Source organism: Galeopterus variegatus, unplaced genomic scaffold (assembly GCF_000696425.1).
Source record: "Galeopterus variegatus unplaced genomic scaffold, G_variegatus-3.0.2 Scaffold9534, whole genome shotgun sequence".
Taxonomy (NCBI): domain Eukaryota; kingdom Metazoa; phylum Chordata; class Mammalia; order Dermoptera; family Cynocephalidae; genus Galeopterus; species Galeopterus variegatus.
In genome coordinates, this window is record NW_007735645.1 from 42766 (window position 1) to 61303 (window position 18538).

Consider the following 18538-nt stretch of genomic DNA (forward strand, 5'->3'; position numbering starts at 1 on the left):
GGAGGTTTTGGTGATGGGACACAATAACTAACTACATTGTATATTGACAAAATTAAAAAAATTTAAAAAAATTTTTTAAAAAAGGCATAACTGAGAGATGCCTGAGCTCCTCATGAGACAGCTCAGTCTCCAAAGGAGCCTGGCTGAAACTGTCAGAATAACAGACCAGAAAGATTTGACCTTGACTTGCAATAATAAGTTCAGGGCCTCCGGTGGTAAACTGAGGCTGGCCTACTGACAGTTCTGGTGTGAATCTCTGAGAGCACAAAAACCAAGGACCAAGGACCCCGCAGGCAACACCCATGGTGAAAAAGCCTCATATATATTACTGGCTATCCCAACTGAGGAAGAAGGGAATGGCCAGGGCAGACTCCAGAGCCCCAGGGGTGGAAGGGTTTCTAGGGATGGGGAGAACATTCCAGAACTTACGGAGGCACGGGTTCTCAGTGAAGTCCCTGAGGAACTTCTCACACTCTTCCTCCATGTTCCCACTGCCACGACAGCTACACCAGGGGGACACCACAATGCCAGTGGGGCTGGAGTCCACGTAGTTGGGTGTCATATCAAACCCTGGGCGGGGAGAAAGAGGAAGGAAAGGAGACAGGTGCAGTAGGGCCTTCCCTTTGGGCCTGCAGACCGCAGGCACAGCAGGGCAGAGCTGTGGTACCCACCTGCCCCAAACACACATACACCCCACACCCCAACTCACAGTGCTAACTCTGAGCATTACTATCCCAATGACCGTGAAGGTCGGCAGGGTGTGGGGGCCATAGGCACAGAGGATCCTGGGCTCCTCATCACCAGGAAGGCTGAGCAGATGCCCAGAAGCCACTGCCCCAAATGGGGGCATTGCTTTCTTCTTCACCAACAAACAGCGTGCATGTTCTACAATCAGGGAGACTAAGGCTCACACTATGCTGGATGCCAGTGCCAACAAGGACCAGCTAGGGGAGCCTGCACAAGTTACTCAACTGCTCTATGCCTCAGTTTCCTCATGTGCAAAATGCAGACATCAACCCCTTCTTCGTAAGAGCTGTTGGGAAGATTCAATAAGACAGCTGTGTCAACTGCTCAGCGCAGCACCTAGAACATCAGAACCCTGCAATAATGTCACCTTTTCCTCCTATTTCAAAAGCCTTACAAGGCTCCTGGAGCTCTCCCCCACCCTCCTTCCCTGTGATTTAGGAGCTGGGACCCTCCTCCTTGACAAACAGCTGGCCTCCCTCTGGTTTCCTACTGCAGCTCCATCTGAATCTGCTGCAGAGAAGGCTAAGCCTCAGGCTGTCCCCAACCACAGCAGGGCAGGGCTGTGGCCCAGCCCAGTGGCAGCAAGGATCCACTGTGAGCCCAGACACACAGGGAGAGCTTACCAATCATGCCGGCATAGGAGCCCAGGCACGCCTGGTAATTGTCCGCAGGGCAGCTGGTAAGCGTCTGGTAGGAAGCTCGACAATTGGCATGGAAGTCTGCCAGCCGGGACCTGGTGGCGGGGAGAAGACCCAACAGAGAAAACAGGACTTCAGTCCAGCTGCCTTCTAGTCTCCTCTGCCCAGCCAGTGCCAGAGCATCTCCTCTCTGCAGCTCCCGGGGCTGGAGGAGGCCAGGAAGAGGGAGGGAAGGAAAGTGGGGGGAACCAAGTCTTGGGGTACCCCAAACTGTGAGCTCCTTGAGGACAAAAACTTCCTGGAGAGCCAGGCACATGATGCAGCTTGAAAACTCAGTGGCCAACTGACGAAAAGGACTGACTTCAAAAGGTACAGACACAGCCTGCTCTGCATGGCTTTTGGCCAGAGGAACACAGACAGGACCTGGGGTGGGTTTGCGGAGAATGCCTGGGACAGAGGCAGGAAAGCAGGGCTCTGCTCTCGGCTCAGCCACACTCCTGGATGATCTTGCCCCAGTTCTTCAACATGTCACTCTTCCCACCTGCAAAATGGGTACAATAATCTCTGCCCCAGGTACCTCATCAGATCCATCAGAGAGTCAAAGGAGCCAGCCCCTGGGGGCCTCTTTAGGGGGAGATATCCCATGGGCATTCCCAGCTGGTCTCTTTTACATCAAGTCAGAGCAAAGGCTCCCTTGCCATCCCTCCATGCCCTTCTCCAATCCCACCAGGCAGATCAGCCCCCTGGTGACCATAGCATACCGTCACCGGTTCCGCTCTGTCGTCACCTAGGACACTGCATCATAACTGCTTGTGCACACTCTGCTCCACACTTGGCCATCAGACACGTGAAGACATCCACTGTCTGACCTGGGTCTGCCCCAGGTCCCCAGCACCAGGCATGGATGTAGTGGGTTATGTGGAGTGCAGGGCCCCCAAGTCCAACGTGCATGACAATCCCCATGCCTTCTTCCTCCTGCCCTGGTGACCTGGCCATGGATTGTCACCATCAGCCTGGGCCAGGGGAGGATGCTTCCCTCCCCACCATGTCTAACAGACATAGGCAGCTCCCACAGGTGAGTGCCCTTTGCCACAGACCCGCAGGTCTTGCATCATCTGCATCTCACGGAAGCTCCAAGCTCACTGGCATTGTCCCCAAGATGAGCACATAGTAGGACCTCAGTAACCATGTGCTCAGTTAGAATTCTACGGCAGCTCGATGAGCTAGCTACAGGAAGGACCCGAACACAGGTCAACCCAGAACCTCAGTGAGGTACCTCACAAAGCGATCGCCAAGGTCACCCCAAATTTAGCTCCCCCAGTTCTCCACTGGAACTTTGTCCCATTTGAGAAATGAACAGGTAGAGGGAGGAAGATGCAGGAGGTGGAGAGAGGCTGAGATGGCCTGAGGGAAGCAGCTTTGTACACAAAGGTGCCCAGGGCCTGCTGAGAGCGGATCTCTAACCAAGCAGGCCACTGGGCATCAGGAAGGAAGAGGGCTCAGCACATCCCACCACTGCACAAATTCCAGTTTGCCTGGAGGCCTCACAGTCCTGGGAGATGGTTTTAAGAGACTGAGGAAGCCCTCTGGAGAGATCCAACCCAAAGAGGCCTCATAGGTCCCCAGCCCCGGGAAGGTCATGAGCACCACCCCAAGAGTCAGGGGACGGGAATTCTCAGCTCAGCTCTGCCCTAACTCACTGGGTGACCATGGACTCAGTTTCCTTATTTATCAAGTGAATAAAAAGTATTCCCAGTTTAAGGGCCGGCCTATGGCTCACTTGGGAGACCGTGGTGTTGACAACACCAAGTCAAGGGTTAAGATCCCCTTAACAGTCACCTTTAAAAAAAAAAAAAAGTGATGGCTGCACAACCATGTGAGCGTGCTTAATGCCCGAGTCGTACACTTCAATAGTTACAATAACAAATTCCGTTACACATCTTTTACCACAACGATTTATTAAAAAGGTACTTTTGGGCCGGCCCGGTGGTGCACTCGGTGGAGTGCAGCGCTTGGGAACACGGCGGCGCTCCCGCCGAGGGTTTGGATCCCATATGGAGACCGGTCTGCTCGCTGGTTGAGCGCGGTGCGGGCGCGACACTGAGGGTTGCGATCCCATTACCAGTCACGAAAAAAGACAAAAAGGAAAAAATAAATAAATAAAATAAAATAAAAAGGTACTTTCACATCCATCTTTTATCATATAATCCTCATAAACACTCTGTGAGATCTAACAAGGAGTCGTTAGCATTATCCCATTTTACAGACGAGGAAGCTGAGCCCCGGAGAAGCTAAATAAGTTTGCCCAAGATCAAGAGCTACTGAGCAGTGGAGCCAGGACTCAAGCCCAGAGCCCCAGCGAGGTCAGTCCTTTCCACTGGCAGCCCCATCACTCCTTCAAATGCACCCTCTACCTCTTCCCCGCCCAGCCCCAACACAGAGAAAAGCGGCATTTCCAACCAAGCCCTCCCCCTGCAGAACAAGACTCAGCCTTGAACATCAAGATCAGCATCTGTCACCCTGTCACCTGGCAAAGAAAAAAGTGCTATGAGAGGATGGGTGTGTGGTGGTCTCTGCCCATGCCCAGGCCTCCAGAGTCCTGAGAGATGCGGGTAGAGGGGACAGATGGGATTTGGAGACAAACAAAATGAAATCTGTTGTGGGCTGCTTTGTGTCTTCCAAAAAATATGTTGAAGACCTAATCCCCAGTACCCGTGATTGTGACCTTATTTGGAAACCAGGTCTTTGCAGATGTAATAAAGTTAAGATGAGGTCATAGTGGATTATGGTGGGCCCTAAATCCACTAACTGATGTCCTTATAAGAAGAAGAGAGATACACACACAGGGAGAAGAACATGTGACAGTGGAGGCAGAGAGGGGAGTGACACAGCTGCAAGCCAAGGAACACCAAGGACCGCCGGCCACCCCGAAGCTAAGGGAAAGGCGTAGAACAGATGCTCCCATCCCATCGTCAAAGGGAGCATGACCCTGCCCACACCCTAATGCCAGACTTCCGGCTCCAGAACTGTGTGAGAATACATTTCTGTTTTAAGACAGCCAGCTCGTGATACTTTATTAAATTACTTTTAAAGACTTTGTTATTTGCTTTGGACAAGCGTCTCCCTCCAGAAGGACCCAAGGGACTAGCGTGGGGCCCCAACACTGAGGAGGGCTGCAGATGGGCAGGACAGAGTCAGAACTGGGCTCCTGTAGGGTGTGGAGCAAGAGGCTGCAGATCATGAGCAAAGCCACTGGTTACCATCTTCAAGCCAAAGAGGTGTCCAAGCATCATGGGCAGCAAGTTGAACTGTGTACCCAAAGTCCAGGTATTAGAAACTTGACCCCCACTGTGACAGTATTAAGAGGGTGGGAAATCCTATTATGGTCATAGAAAGGTGGGGCCTTGAAGAGGTGATTAGATCATGAGGACCATGCTGGAGTAAGTGGATTAATCTACTGATGGTTAAATGGTGGTCATGAGCGTGGTTCTGATGGTTTTAAAAGGAGAGCTCATGAGAAGCTCTCTCTTTCTAGTGCCACCATCTACCATGTGATACCCTGCGTCACTGCAGAGTCACCAAGAACAAGGCCCTCGCCAGATGTGTTCCCTGAACTTTGGACTTTCCAGCCTCCAAAACTAAGCAATAAATATGGTTTCTTTACAAGTCTGCCAGTCTCGGGTATTTCTGTTATAAGCAACAGAATGAAGCCCATCCCAGTGCCGTGTGACCACACACAGGGTCTGCCTCCCTCTGACCTCCTCCCCAAGACCCACTTCCAATGCCTCCCCATGAAGCCCTTTTTCACCAACTACATGTATTTCTGCCATTTCCTTATTGTGGTTACATGTACATCTGGGCCAGGCAATTGAACACCTAATTGCACACAGGCGCTTAATGATACTGCCCTGTCTGGTCTCTGCAACTGTAACCTGAGATCTCCGAGTGGCAGAATCTAACATTTCCTCCTCCACATCCTCCACAGCCCCTTTGCACAGGGATGGGGTGGTGGACGGCCACCCATCATTTCTCTCATCTGATGAGAATGGTGTGCATGTCGTCACAATGTCAAGGAAAGCCCAGCTCGCAGGGTCGGGGCAGCATGCCTCCCAGGTCAGGGTCCAGGGCTTGAGTGGGAAGTCACTGTGGGCTCACCCTCCTGAGAGAGACAGGAGACCTGAGGGTCCCAACTCTATCTGCAGGCATTGGAAGCCTCCGAGACAGATCCAATCCCCGCCCAGAGCACAGGGGGCCCCTCTACCCTCCTGCAAAATTAGTTCTCCAGGTACTGACACTAGGAACCCTGAGGGTCTTGTTTAGCGTCACCATCCCTCCCTGAGCCTCTCGAAATGTCACTGGTCCCACAGGCTGGATGAGGAGTGGAGTATGATTGCGGAGAATACAGCTGACTGCTGCAGGGGCCCTTTGGGGAATCCACAATGTTTCCCTGATGGGTCACAAAGAGAGTCAAGGCCATCCAGAGGAGAGGTGGGAAAGAAGGGAGTCCAGAAACAGATGGTGAAACAGTTCAGACCCCAGGGCTGCTGGCTAGAGGGACTCCTCCATGATGAGGGGAGGGGGCCGATCCAGCTGCTGGCAGAAGAGAGAGCGTTGGTGGCATGGCCACGCTCTGTCCCTCACTCGCCTGCTGGTGACCGTGGGCCAGCCTGTCATGTCTCTGGTGCTCAGTGCCCCCAGTTAACAAACAGGGAGGGCCACACCTGCCTGTCTCCCTCACAGAGCCAATGAGATGGTGCATGTGGGAGCTGGAAACAGATGCCTGACGCAGGTAGGAGGCATCGTCCTCGTCTTCCTTCTCTACCCAGATGTCTCGTCCCCAGCACTGTGCCTGCCACTGCTTAGTGAACAGGTTCTCCTGGTGTCTAACACAGAAGGTACCAGTTGGGTCTGGGCCCACGCAGGGCAGTGTCAGCTCCTGGGAGAAATGGCTCCCTCTCTCCCCCTCACCGCCATGCTCCACAGGCAGCCTGCTGGACCCCAGGAAAACCACAGCAGACCCCACCGCCCCTGTCCATTCCTCGCTGAGGACGCAGGAAGAGAAGCACAGGCCCTGGAAGCCAGACAATGTGCACAAGGCCGCTCTGCCAGGCCCCGGGGTGGCCAGCAGGGAAGGCAGCATCTCACCCCTCTGAAGCTGTGGCCTACTTGGTGCCAGGACTACTGAGCAAGGGGAGGGGGACGTGGGCCTGGACCAGCAGACAGCAGACAGCAGAGGAGAAGTCCAGGCTCCTGGAAGCGGCTAAGCCTGCTATTCTTCCGCTTCTCCCTTCCCAGTGTTGCAGCAGCCTTGGCAAGCAAAAGTGACAAATTGGGCTGTTTAGGAGCATGCCATGTCCAAGTCTCCAGGAGGCCTCTGATTGCTCAAGTTTCTCTGCGCCCCTCAATGCATAATGAAGTCAACAGTCATGGGCTCCCTCTGCCAGCCTCAGAGACCAAGTGGCATCAATTTCCTTTGAGAGCTTGACGTGCTCCAACTCCAACCAGGACTGGACCAGCCGCATGAACACTCCCAGCCCTGGTAGGCAGCGTTCTCCAAGGCAAATGTTATCCTTTTCATAATCCATGATGAGCCAGTTGGTGGTCTCTGCAGCATCTCCAGGCCAGATGTCACTCTTCCCTCATACACTGGGAGGTCACCAGTCTCTTGGACTCCATTCTTGCTGCCTAGAGTAGATTCTTCCTGGGTCAGCCCCACTGCTTTGCAGATTTCTGTCTTTAAGAGCCCCCATGAGAGAGATGGCATAAAAGAAAGCATGAGGGAGACAGACAGACAAATAGAGAAAAAGGGAGAGCCAGCAGCAAGAGAACCAAAATGAACACAAGCCAAGGCCACCTCAGCCGAGATCAAGCAAAGACTGCCAAGTGAGCCCAGGACAGCAGGTGGGTCTGTCTGAAAAACACAAACCCTCTTTGGGCCCGTTTCATCAGCAGCTGTAGCCTATTCAATCACAGGAAAGCGGCAGAAGGGGAAATAAAGAGACACTTGACCCCCGATTTGATGAAAAGGTTTTCATGTTAAATACAGGGTGTCCAGTTAATCTGAATTTTTTTAATAGTATAAGTATGTCCCATGCACTACCTGGGACATACTTACATGAAACAGTTTTTTGCTGTTTATCTGGAGTTCAGATTTAACTGCACATCCTATATTTTATTTGTTAGAGCTGGCAGTCCTATTTGACAAGCTCATGGGCCCCCAGCAAAGAGAAAAATAGTGAGGCTGAGTGTGCAAAGATCGACCCACACAAGCAGAAATCACCCAGACTGGGGGGCGAGGTGCTTCCTACAGGTCAGTGGTCCTCAAAGTATGGTCCACAGATTCACAGCATCAGCATCAACTGGGAACTTGTTTGAAGTGACAATTCTCCAGCAGCCCTATCTGCAGACATACAAGAATTGGAATTCTAGGGGCTGGGTCCAATAATCCATGCTTCAACAAGCCCTCCAGGCGATTCCAAGGCAGTCTCAAGTTTGAGGATACGGCAATCTTTACATTTTTCAGAGCTGTCCTTTCAGACCCCACCTTCTGGTCTCAGCATTATGGCCCAGCCATAGAAGAAAGAAATGTTTCAGGCCACAACCCAGGAAGGCTCATGGTGCATGGCAAAGAGTGCTCTTGTGTACGTGTGCACACACACTCCTGTCCCCACAGACACAGTCACATGTGGACAGACACACTTCCCAGAGCTATGCTTTGGTCTTAGCCAGGAGAAAATGTACAGGCACCTGTTACCAGCAAAAGCCTCCCTTGGTCCATACTTTCCCAAATTTGTCTGGTCTAGAATAATACTGGAGTGAATCACTCCCACAGAACCCCAAAACTTTCCAATGCTGGCCAACACATGGCTTTTTGGTCTGAAGTTCTCATTGACTTCCCAAAGTTCCCATTTATCAGGTTACACCCGTGATGCTGCTGCCATGGAAACCAATGGGTTTCTATTGGTTGTAGAAGTGAAGGAGGAGGAAAGGGAGCTAACATTTGAAGACCTGCTGTGTGTCAGGCACTATCTCATTTAACCTTCTGAACAATCCCACAATGTAGACGCATTTCACAATGAGATCAGGGTAGTTCAGAAAGGCAAGACCACACAGTTACAACCCTACAGCCAGCACATGATGGCCAGGCACCTGCCAACGAGCCCTACCTAGTGCAAATGAATGGGATACTTGCCAATGACTCACGATTGGCTTCATAGACCATTTAAGGGAATGCAGAGAAAATGGCTTTAATAGACTCCTGTGCCTCTGGAATGGCTTTCTGAGGTCCCGTCCAACAGTGCAGGGCTTGGTTAAGTGGGTTCAATGCGATGAGACACTGAGAAAAGGGGAAATGGATGACAACCATATGGCTGCTTCCATTACCTCCAGGGCTCACCGTGGACATCCTGATCCTCTGTCTTCTCGTTCAATGCGATGAGACACTGAGAAAAGGGGAAATGGATGACACCCATATGGCTGCTTCCATTACCTCCAGGGCTCACCGTGGACATCCTGATCCTCTGTCTTCTCCTGTCTCCTCCAGAAGATGGCCACCACTTGGTTCACGAAATCAAGGATCAACTGGGCTTCCTTCCCTCCTGTTTATTCTTTAACTGTGCACTGGATAGTTATTATTCTATCTGTCCAGAAGAGCAGCTCCCACGGGGTAGGCTGGGAGAGGGGGGTTCCTCCTCAGGCCAGGTAGTTCTCATAAAGGCTGCAAACCACCTGCTGGGCCCAGGGGGACACATGACCACACCTGAGACAACCCCAGAACCTCTTTCTCTTGGTCTGGCCACAGTGGTCCCTGGATAAGAAAGTAACACAAACCAGGCCAAACAGTGACCTTGCCTGAAGTTTTCCCAATGGAGCAGACAGGAAGAACATTCTTTTCTTTCTGGTTATGGGACACCACAGATGCGGGTGCAAATCACTGGGACAATGATTCTAGCATCATGATCATGATAAGACCTGCAGAGAGTGGCAGAAACAAGGGAAAGAAGAGACAGAGATAGGGTCCTGCTTGCACCCGAGTCCCTGGGATACACCTCTGCCACTTCTAAATTTTCTTATGTAAGCCAATCAATTTTTTTTTTATTTTTCTTAAGCTAGGTGGGTCTCTGTTACTTAAAACAGAAAAATTCTTGACTACTGCTTAGCTTCACTCTCTGCTTTTACATAACCTTCTCTGTCCACGTTCTAAGTAACCAGAAAAGGCGCACACTAAAAAGAATACAGGCCAAAAATCGAACCCCCTAGGGTCTGTCTAACCCATGCAAAAGAGCCAGGATTGCAGGAGCACTGCAACCAGAGCAACTTCGAAAATGGATGATGATCAAATTCATGAAGGAAGACAGACCTGGCCTTGATTCTTTCTCCAGCTTAACTAGAAAAGAACGGCTCAGACGAATATTAACACCAGGGAAATCTACATCACTATTAAAATGGACAAGGATGAAGACTGTGTCGATATATGAAACTCTAAACATGAAATCATGTCAAGGGATTAAAAAGCAGGAAACAATGCAGTTTATACCCCCTAGGTACAAACAGGGAGAAACATTAAGTATATGAACTGATGAGATTCAGAAGTAAATTTCAAATGATGCTAACAGAAGATACTGTCCATTACATTCTCTTTAAATAAAGTGCTTTAAGACTGTAATTATTTTCTTAAGTTTCATTGAACTAGGCCTCAGGAATCCTGAGTTATTATAAACCATGATTTTTCTAAGCCTTTGGTTAGAGAAAACGTTCTTGGTTCAGGAAGCATGAGCAAATTCAATTGATCCTTTGTCCTGAGTCAAAGAGGCTGAGACAGAAAAGCCACCATCTCAGAGGAGAACTGGCCCCTCACTCCTGGGAAGCTCCAATTCCTAAGAGCTTGCAGGTTGGAGAAAGAGCCTGGTGCTACTCTGGACATGACCAAACCCTTCTGGACATGACCAATACCTCGGGGTGGCTGCTGCTAGGAGAAATGTTCGTTCGCCCACTGAACATACGGACTTCTTTGGGAACCCTACCCTCCGTCCCAGCCCCTCCACGGAAGCACGTCTGGTCATGGACATCCAATCGCGATGTCACACTGACTGGGTCTGAACCTGGCCCCAGCTACTCACTAGCTGTGAGACCTTAACTGGTTGTTAAATGAGGCCTCAGCTTCCTCATCTGCAAAATAGAGTCAAAGGACAAACAGCTTACGTGGTCCTTGCCAGGACTGTGTGGGAGATCTAACCAGTGGACGTACGTGAGAGTTTGGACTGTGCTTGGCACACCGTGGGTGCTCTATCACCTTGCTGTTGTCAGTATTATCAGAGGGCTCCACTAATCATTCAGCGCCGGACACTGTGTACAAGGCAGGGGCTCTATGCCTTCAGGCCAAAGGAACATAATATCTCTGTGCTACTCACGAGCACCTCCTCGGTCAGTACAGCGCCCCACCAAGTGCTCTCAACATCAACACACTGCCTCTGATGTTGATATCATCAGCCCTGTTTTACAGATTTAAAAAAAAAAAAAAAGGAGCCCTAAAGAGGTTAATGAATTCACTTAATATCATGGCAGCAAGGGGGAAGCCTTAGGTTCAAAACCAAGCTCCAAAGACAGAAAATTTTCTCTTCCAGCCCCCCTACTTACTCGCCCCCCTCCCAGTATTGAAGCCACAGAATGAGAGAGGTTAATTCTCTTCTAGAGCCATCCAACAGAATCACTGGGTGCCACCTTTGTCCTGGCACCCCCTTTTCCACCCAGTCTGCAGCTCACTCAGCAACCCCCCCACCCCTGTCTAGTGGGCCATGAATGAACCGGTCAGTGCCACTGGACCACAGCCAGCCAGAAGCAATCAATTAGGCCCAGGCCACCACCAAGAGATCACCATGCCAACCACAGCGATGGGCCCACACCTGCCCTGGGAGAAGGCAGGAAGCCTGGGTGGGGCAGAGGCCAACCCAAGCCTACGTGGTTCTCCCCACAGCAGATGGGCGGATCCCCTTTTCTCTGTTTTCCCCCAATCCCTTCACCTGTGTTCCAGACCTATTATTACCCCAGTAAGAGGAGAAAAGAATGAAACATATGCATCATTTGATTTTAATTGAAGGACTGTTCTATTTCATTGAACTGCTAAGTAAGCTGAACAAGAGATTGTGTTTACATAAGCAAACCCCGAGTCACTACAGACTTGCTGTCACATTAAGTCAATACTTATGAAGGCTCTCTATTTAATTATTCAGTGAGGATTGACTTATTATTGTGTTAAGAGTGTGGTTAGCCTTGAGCTAGGTAACCAGCCAGCTGAAAGATTTCTTTCAACTTTCTCTGAATGCTGATATGGTTCTTGCTGGTGGTACAAGGTTAGGTTTCTTCCCTCTCTCCCTCCCCATCCATGCTCTACCTCCTGCTCCAGAGCAAAACGCTCCAGATCTACCTCCCTTAAGCAGGGGTAGCAGGTGATCCTGCCATCGTCAGCCTCTCAAATGGTCTTCCTAAGAATGTTAATTTGTCCTAAGACCCTGACACTTAAGTCTCATTAGCTTAGTTCTTCTGTTCTTAGTTCCAGTAGTTCCAGTCTTTATTCTTCCCATTCGTGACTCTGAGGACCTCCTGCTCAAACACCCAGACCCCTCCCTAGCTTTGTCATTTCCAACATGACCCCTCCCTAGCTTTGTCATTTCCAACATTTCCCCTCCCTTCAACCCCCACAGAATGTGTTTCTCAGTCTTGGCAATCCATCCAAACCCTATTATTCCATGGCATATTATTACAGAGATTTAGACAACTTCTTACATCAAATCCCATTTCCTGAAACATAACATGCAGAGAAAAATCCAGAGGTGGCTGCCTAGCCTAAACTGCAGACCAACTGGAGAGGCAGAGCAGCATGGTGGTCAAGAGCAAAATCCCAGGCACCCGATCACCTGGCCCAAACCTCAGTTCTGCCAATCACAAAGGGCACAATCTCGGGCAACTTCCCCGCCCTCTGTGACCAAGCATCCTCATCCACAGGAAGGGGCTGGTAGTTTCTAGGAAGGGTAATTGATATTCTCCTAAAGCACATGGGACCATATGCAGCATGCCAGCCTTGGCTGTTATGAGCCCGTCATTTGCCACCGTGATCCCCACCCACAGTCAGGACCTGCTGATCTCTACCATCTCATCTCTCTTCACACTCCCTTCCCTCTCTTCCACCCCAAACCCTTCTAGCAGCACCAAAGGGCACATGTTCCCCAACCAGGATGTTTCACGTTTTCATCTAGTGTTGTGCCCTCCGCCAGGAACGCCTTCCCCAATCTATGTCCTCCTTAAAACCTCTTCCAGTTCCCCCTTCCAAACCCAGTTCAGGTGCCACCCTGAATGCCTTGCCCCAACTCTGAACATGCTTTGCAAACTCCAATTATTGATTACACTTGTTGCATCATATCATAATTCATATTTTTCATACCTGTTTCTCCCATTAAACTATGAGTTCTTTCAGAACAGAAACCATCCTATTCATGTTTGAATCTTCAGTGCCCAGAGTAATGCCTGGTACCTAATAGGGACTCAATAGCTGTTGAACAGAGAGAAGAAGGGGTGATGGAGAAAAGGATGGACAGACAGATGGATGGGTGGGTGGATGGATGGATGGATGGATGGTGGGTGGATGGATGGATGGATGATGGATGGATGGGTGGATGGATGGATGGATGATGGATGGATGGATGGATGGATGGATGGAGGGATAAATGGATGGTGGATGGATGGACAGATGGATGGTGGATGGACGGATGGATGGACAGATGGTGGGTGGATGGATGGATGAGTGGATGGATAGATAGTAGATGGATGGATGGATGGATGGATGGATGGTGGATGGATGGATGGATGGATAGTGGATGGATGGATGGATGCATGCATGCATGGATGAATGGGTGGATGGATGAATGGATGGATGAATGGGGACTGTATCTGGAGGCACAAAGGACTTTCCTCTAAGCAGGAGATTGAGAACTCTCCTAAAACCTCCTCTTGAAAAAATAAAATTAAAAGCAGATCTCCAGCTGGCAGTGCAGCAAAATGGGTCAACATTGAATTAGCTTGGACATCAAGAGAGCTCAGTCCCCAAAAATGCCCTCCAGTGGGCATTTTTGTCCTTTCCCCTTCTTCTGATCCTGCATGGTGGCTGTCAGGACATTGGAAAAGTATCTCTGGTAATAACCATTCACTAAAGGAGGCCCCAGTGGCCTGCAAGAATTAACACACATCCTTAAGCACCACTCTTAACATGAAGAAGTGCCTTGGGGACCTGCAGAGGAGAATCAAATGGGTCCCTGCAGAGAAAGACTGGGCAAAGCATCCATTCTCAAACAAGCACAATGGCAAAGGAGGTCAGAGATGGGGCCGAAGATTTGGGTCAAAATGCCCGCTGCTTACAAGCCATCAACCCTGATAACTACTGCATCTCTCTGTGACTATGTGGCTGTGATATCCACAGAGAAGAGTGTTTGGGGGGACACTAAATCAAACCACATATTTAAATGAAACCACAGATGCAAAAAAAACTTCTGAAAAATAGAATTCACTATGTACATGTTCATTATTTTTCATCTTCATCTTTCATTCTAAAAAAGAATAAAGTAGTCTGATTGCACCAAATTCTCTTCTTTGGCTGACTCCACAGACAAGCTTCCCACACAGGAGCCAGGGCAGGGAGGAGGCGGCCAGTGCGGGCAGAGAATGCACGGAGCCTGCCACGGCACCTGCCATGGCAGCCAGGCTCCCAGCAAGCAGGAAGGACCAGGTGTGAGCGGGGTGTGCTCTAGGAAAGTGCAGCGAGAATCCATCCTCAGAGCCACAGTCTGCAGGTGGCCTCAGGCTCTCAGCACCCTCCCCACCACCCTCTATTCCAGGCCCTCCAGAGCTAACTGCACAGACAAATATTTTTCCTATCAGGCAAATATCTGGGCAGCTATGCCACCACTAGGAGTCTTTCTCATTATATAGACTAATGAGAACGCTGTGCTTCTCAGGAGCAATTTATCAAGGCAACATCCATTATAAATGACATTTTTCCTGAACTAACAAAGGATGTGGGGCCAGAGAAACTGGTGAAAAGGAAATGTTGAGCTGATTCCAGAAACTATTCAGAAATTAATTACCCACCCCCTTGCTGGCCAGAGCTTCCCCCATGCCGGCTCCTGGGAATCTCCTATCTCAGGAGGGGAGCAAAGTCCTCAGCGGCAGCATCACTGGAGCACATAAGACCGGATTATCTGTGGCCCCAACTTGCTGATGCAAGATGAAAAATACAGCAAACGGCAGCTGCTAAACTCAGCTTTTTCTCTTTTTCTTCTTTCTTTCTCCTTCGCTGAGGTTAGTGTTTTACAAAAATGGCCTTTAAAAAAACAAAATCTATAATCTTGGGGGTTCCGCTTGTCAGCTTCAGGTCAGGAACACAGAACAGGGCATCTGGGAAGGATGGGACATGGGCCGTTTGTCTCACCTGCACACAGTGAGCCCTCCCACTTCAGTCCCCACACACATACCTGCCACCCCGACACACTCCAGCACACGAGGCCACACACCTCTTAGGTAAGAAGTCCTCATTCCCCCCAATCAAGGCCCTTTCTCTAAGCCCTGGATCTTAGGCCCCCTCTGTTTCTACCCTCTAACTCCACAACAAGTGACAATATTAGGTCTCCCTTTGACATCAGAGGCAGGGAGCCATGCCTGGGACCAGGAGCCAAGGCCTCCTGGTGTGGGCAGCACATGCGCCAGTGCTGACTACACGGAGCAAAGGGTCAGCTCCCACCAGTGCCTCCTCATGTGGAGTGGGCTGGACAGAAGCCAGAGAAGACCCCACAGACCACTCAGGTCAGGGAGAGCAGATGGTCACTGGGTCCCAGTGGATTGGTCACTAGCTCTCTGAAAACCTCTACTATGAAGAAACTGAGCATCGGGACCCTGGAACATCTGAGAATTTGACCTGGGGCCTTGGGGCTTCTACCAAGGAGAAGATAAAGTGTCCAGGTAGACTATTCCCATGTGGCAGAACAAAAGATGGTGACTCCTGCGTGAAGACATAACACCAAGTAAGAGGGAACAAGGAGACCCTTAGATCATCAAGCACTTGAAGGCATGTATCTCAGCACAAGCAGAGGCGGGGGCCTGGGAGAGTTCTTCACTTCTTCTACTGGGGTCCATCCCACATACACTGCAGGGCTCTGCCAAGGCTCAGGTTCAGGGGGCAGAGAATGGGGCCTAGGAGTACAAGGTGGAGAAGAAAGAAAAATCTGAATCAAAATCAAAACACAGATAAGAGCAGATCCAAGAAGAGAAGGAAAGCCACCAAGGTCAATGGTACTGCAGAGAGCAGGAAATGGATCCAGCAATGGGAAAGTATAAATGAATGGATTCTTGCCGTAGAATCTAGAGAGACTCTCCAGAGAGTCTGGATGCATGAACAGAAGCCTTTCCAGGGGACCTGAGCTCCAGCCCAGGGCAGAAGGAGCCCAAGGGGTCCACCATGAACCTCATTCTCAGGCTAGAAAACAGGTTGGCCATAGCACCACTGGACGGCCAGCACTTCCTGCAAAACAAACTCCAGTTCCTTAACCCCGCTTCTGTGGTAGGCATCTTAGTGGATCAGCCAAGGTGAATCCCCACAGGAGGTGGCAGAAGGCAGCGGCTGACTCAACAGGCAAGGTCCTAGTGAAGAGAGCCAAACAGGGCAGAAGAAATGATGCAGGCTGGTGAGTGGAAAGCTGGAGACCACAGTCCAGACCCGCCAGAAAACAAGAGGAGCCACGTGCAGAGAGTCCTACACTCTCACAGCCTCAGAGTCCACAGGGAGAAAAGTACACTGGGCTGATGACCTCTGACCCCAGGCTCCAGGGAACAATCCTCCAGCTTCCTGCACAGGGAGGTAATGTGTCCCAGAAGGAAAGCCTGCTGGTGTCTTCCTGAAGATGGTCTTCCATGGGGGTCCTGCTGTTGTGGTGTTCCTTCTTGCTGCCCCTAAGGCTATTGGAGGTATACCAAATATCCTCACAGGCAACCTGAATTTCATCCAAATATTGCTGGTAGTGAGGGTGCTGAGAAGAGAGAATAGAATCCACCCATCATTGCTGTGGAGTGGAATACAATGAGTTCTGATATATGTGAATCCATGGCTATATTAGCCCATTTCTGTTGCTTGTAATGAAATACCTGGAACTGGGTAATTTGTAAGAAAACGAAATTTATTGCTTACAGTTTCAGAGGCTGGGAAGTCCAAAGTCCAGGAAACACATGTGGGAGGGTCTTCTTTGGAGGTGGCTTTACAGCAATGCAGAAGTCTCACATGGCAGAAAATGGTGGAGCAGAGGGAGAGAAATTCTCACGTGCTCTCCCTTTAAAGCTCTCAGAATCATGCCTCTGACCACCATTATTAATCCATTTGCTACAGCAGGGTCCTAACATTCTAATCACCCATTCAAGGCCCCACCTTTCAATTACCATAATATGACTTCCCATCCTCAACAGTTACAGTGGGAATTAAGCTTATAATATATGAACTTTTGGGAACACAATTCAATCAATCCACAGCAGTGGCCATGTCCTCATTTGTATAGCTGATAGGACATTCTTGGAATACCCAGTTGATAACACATCTCTGCAGTAGTAGGTCTACAAATAATGGGCTGACAAACTTGCTGTTGGGAGGACTTAAACAGATCCCTCCTAAACTAGCCGGAAAACTGGGGATGGGAACTCAAGACCAGGTGGCTGGTGATCTGCAAGCAAAGGGTCTCAAGGGGTGAAATCTGACACTTTAATGAAGGTATTAGGGATGCCAAGACAATGGTAAGGTCAAGTGCATAGAACTGAACATCAATAAAATCAAGAATAATCATATCCCAGAGGGATTCAGGAGTTGGCAGGGGATCTAATATTCAGTCCCCTTGGCATCCCCTCCTCCAAGCCACCCCTAGGCTCAGATATAGGTAAGCACACATAATAGCATCATTCAGAGGGTACCTCGTAGAGGAAATCCCTGTGGGACACATTCAATGTCTTGACCAGGCATCAGTGGCCAGCTGCAATGAAGTCATGGCCTCACACAATCCCTGCACACCAGCCTTCCAGGCTAGACTTGCTCCCGCTCACCCTCAAGACCACAGACCTTCTCAAAACCCATCTTTCTTGACTGATCCTGCTCTGAAAGGGAGTGGGGGCCAGCACCAGGCACAGAGTATAGGATGCCACCCAAGCTTCCATCTTCGAGGCAGAACCAGCCAGTTTGCAGAGGCTGAGGAACCAGAGACTAATACCAGTTCATCCCAAAGAAGATTCCTGAGTTCCTCCCAAAACTGAGACATTGGAGTTGGGGTGTTCCAATCCAGCTCCTGACGAGGAGTAAGACCTGCAGACCAGCTCCTACTACAGTAGGCAACAGGCTGCTGCGGTCAGCAACAGGAGACTGAAGGGGCGGAGTGGCTTTGATAGGGCAAGGGAGCCAGGGCGGAACCCTGCACAGAAGCCCAGTGCCCAGCCTGAGCGCAGGAGAGCCCCAGGATGCTGAGCCAGCCCAGACACTCGGGCTGAAAGCTGTACTTTGGAAACCTGTATTTTTATGCTGTTTATGTTTTCTATAATTATTTCCTTTCAGTCCTGCCTTTGCATTCACTAAGAGACCGACTAATAATAAATAGCTAACAACGTGGACTGTCTGCTAAGCACCTCTGAAAGCACTAATGCATTTAATCCTCACAAATACCCTGACACAGACAGGGTGTGCGAAATTCCCTACTTTACAGAGAACGGAGCCAAGGCTTGCAGCACAGCTGGGAAGCGCTAGGGCTGGACTGGAACCCAAGCCTGCCTGCAAAGCACCCAGGCTACCAGTCCACTCTCCAGAGTGGACGAGCTTGGCCACTGTGCCAATGTGCCTTGAGCATCACTCTCTGGGACTAGGTATGGTGGTGGCAGCAGAATCCAAGAGCAAGACCCCGAGGTGGGAGTGACGGTCACAAGGGCAGAGCTAGAGCCAACTGACCTTGAACACAGAGGCGTTTCCTGTGAGAGTCACCTCCTGGCTATACCCAGAAGGCGCTGGGCTGTGTTGTTGCAAGGAAGGCTGGCCCCTCACAGGGCAACAGCCCACCTGCTCTGTGTCTCTGTCCTCTGGGTCATTCTGC

At 50.2% G+C, this 18538-nt stretch overlaps 1 protein-coding gene across 1 annotated transcript in view; it reads right to left on the reverse strand.

The window, feature by feature from the left end:
* The window catches only part of LOC103609371 (GDNF family receptor alpha-2), a gene marked incomplete at its 5' end in the record, with an annotated part of 89437 nt that overhangs the window by 14206 nt on the left and 56693 nt on the right, over positions 1-18538 (reverse strand). Inside the window, 2 exons of the mRNA XM_008593697.1 lie at positions 430-570; positions 1371-1480. Coding sequence (XP_008591919.1) covers positions 430-570; positions 1371-1480 — 251 coding nt within the window. The remainder of the gene's footprint in view (positions 1-429; positions 571-1370; positions 1481-18538) is intronic.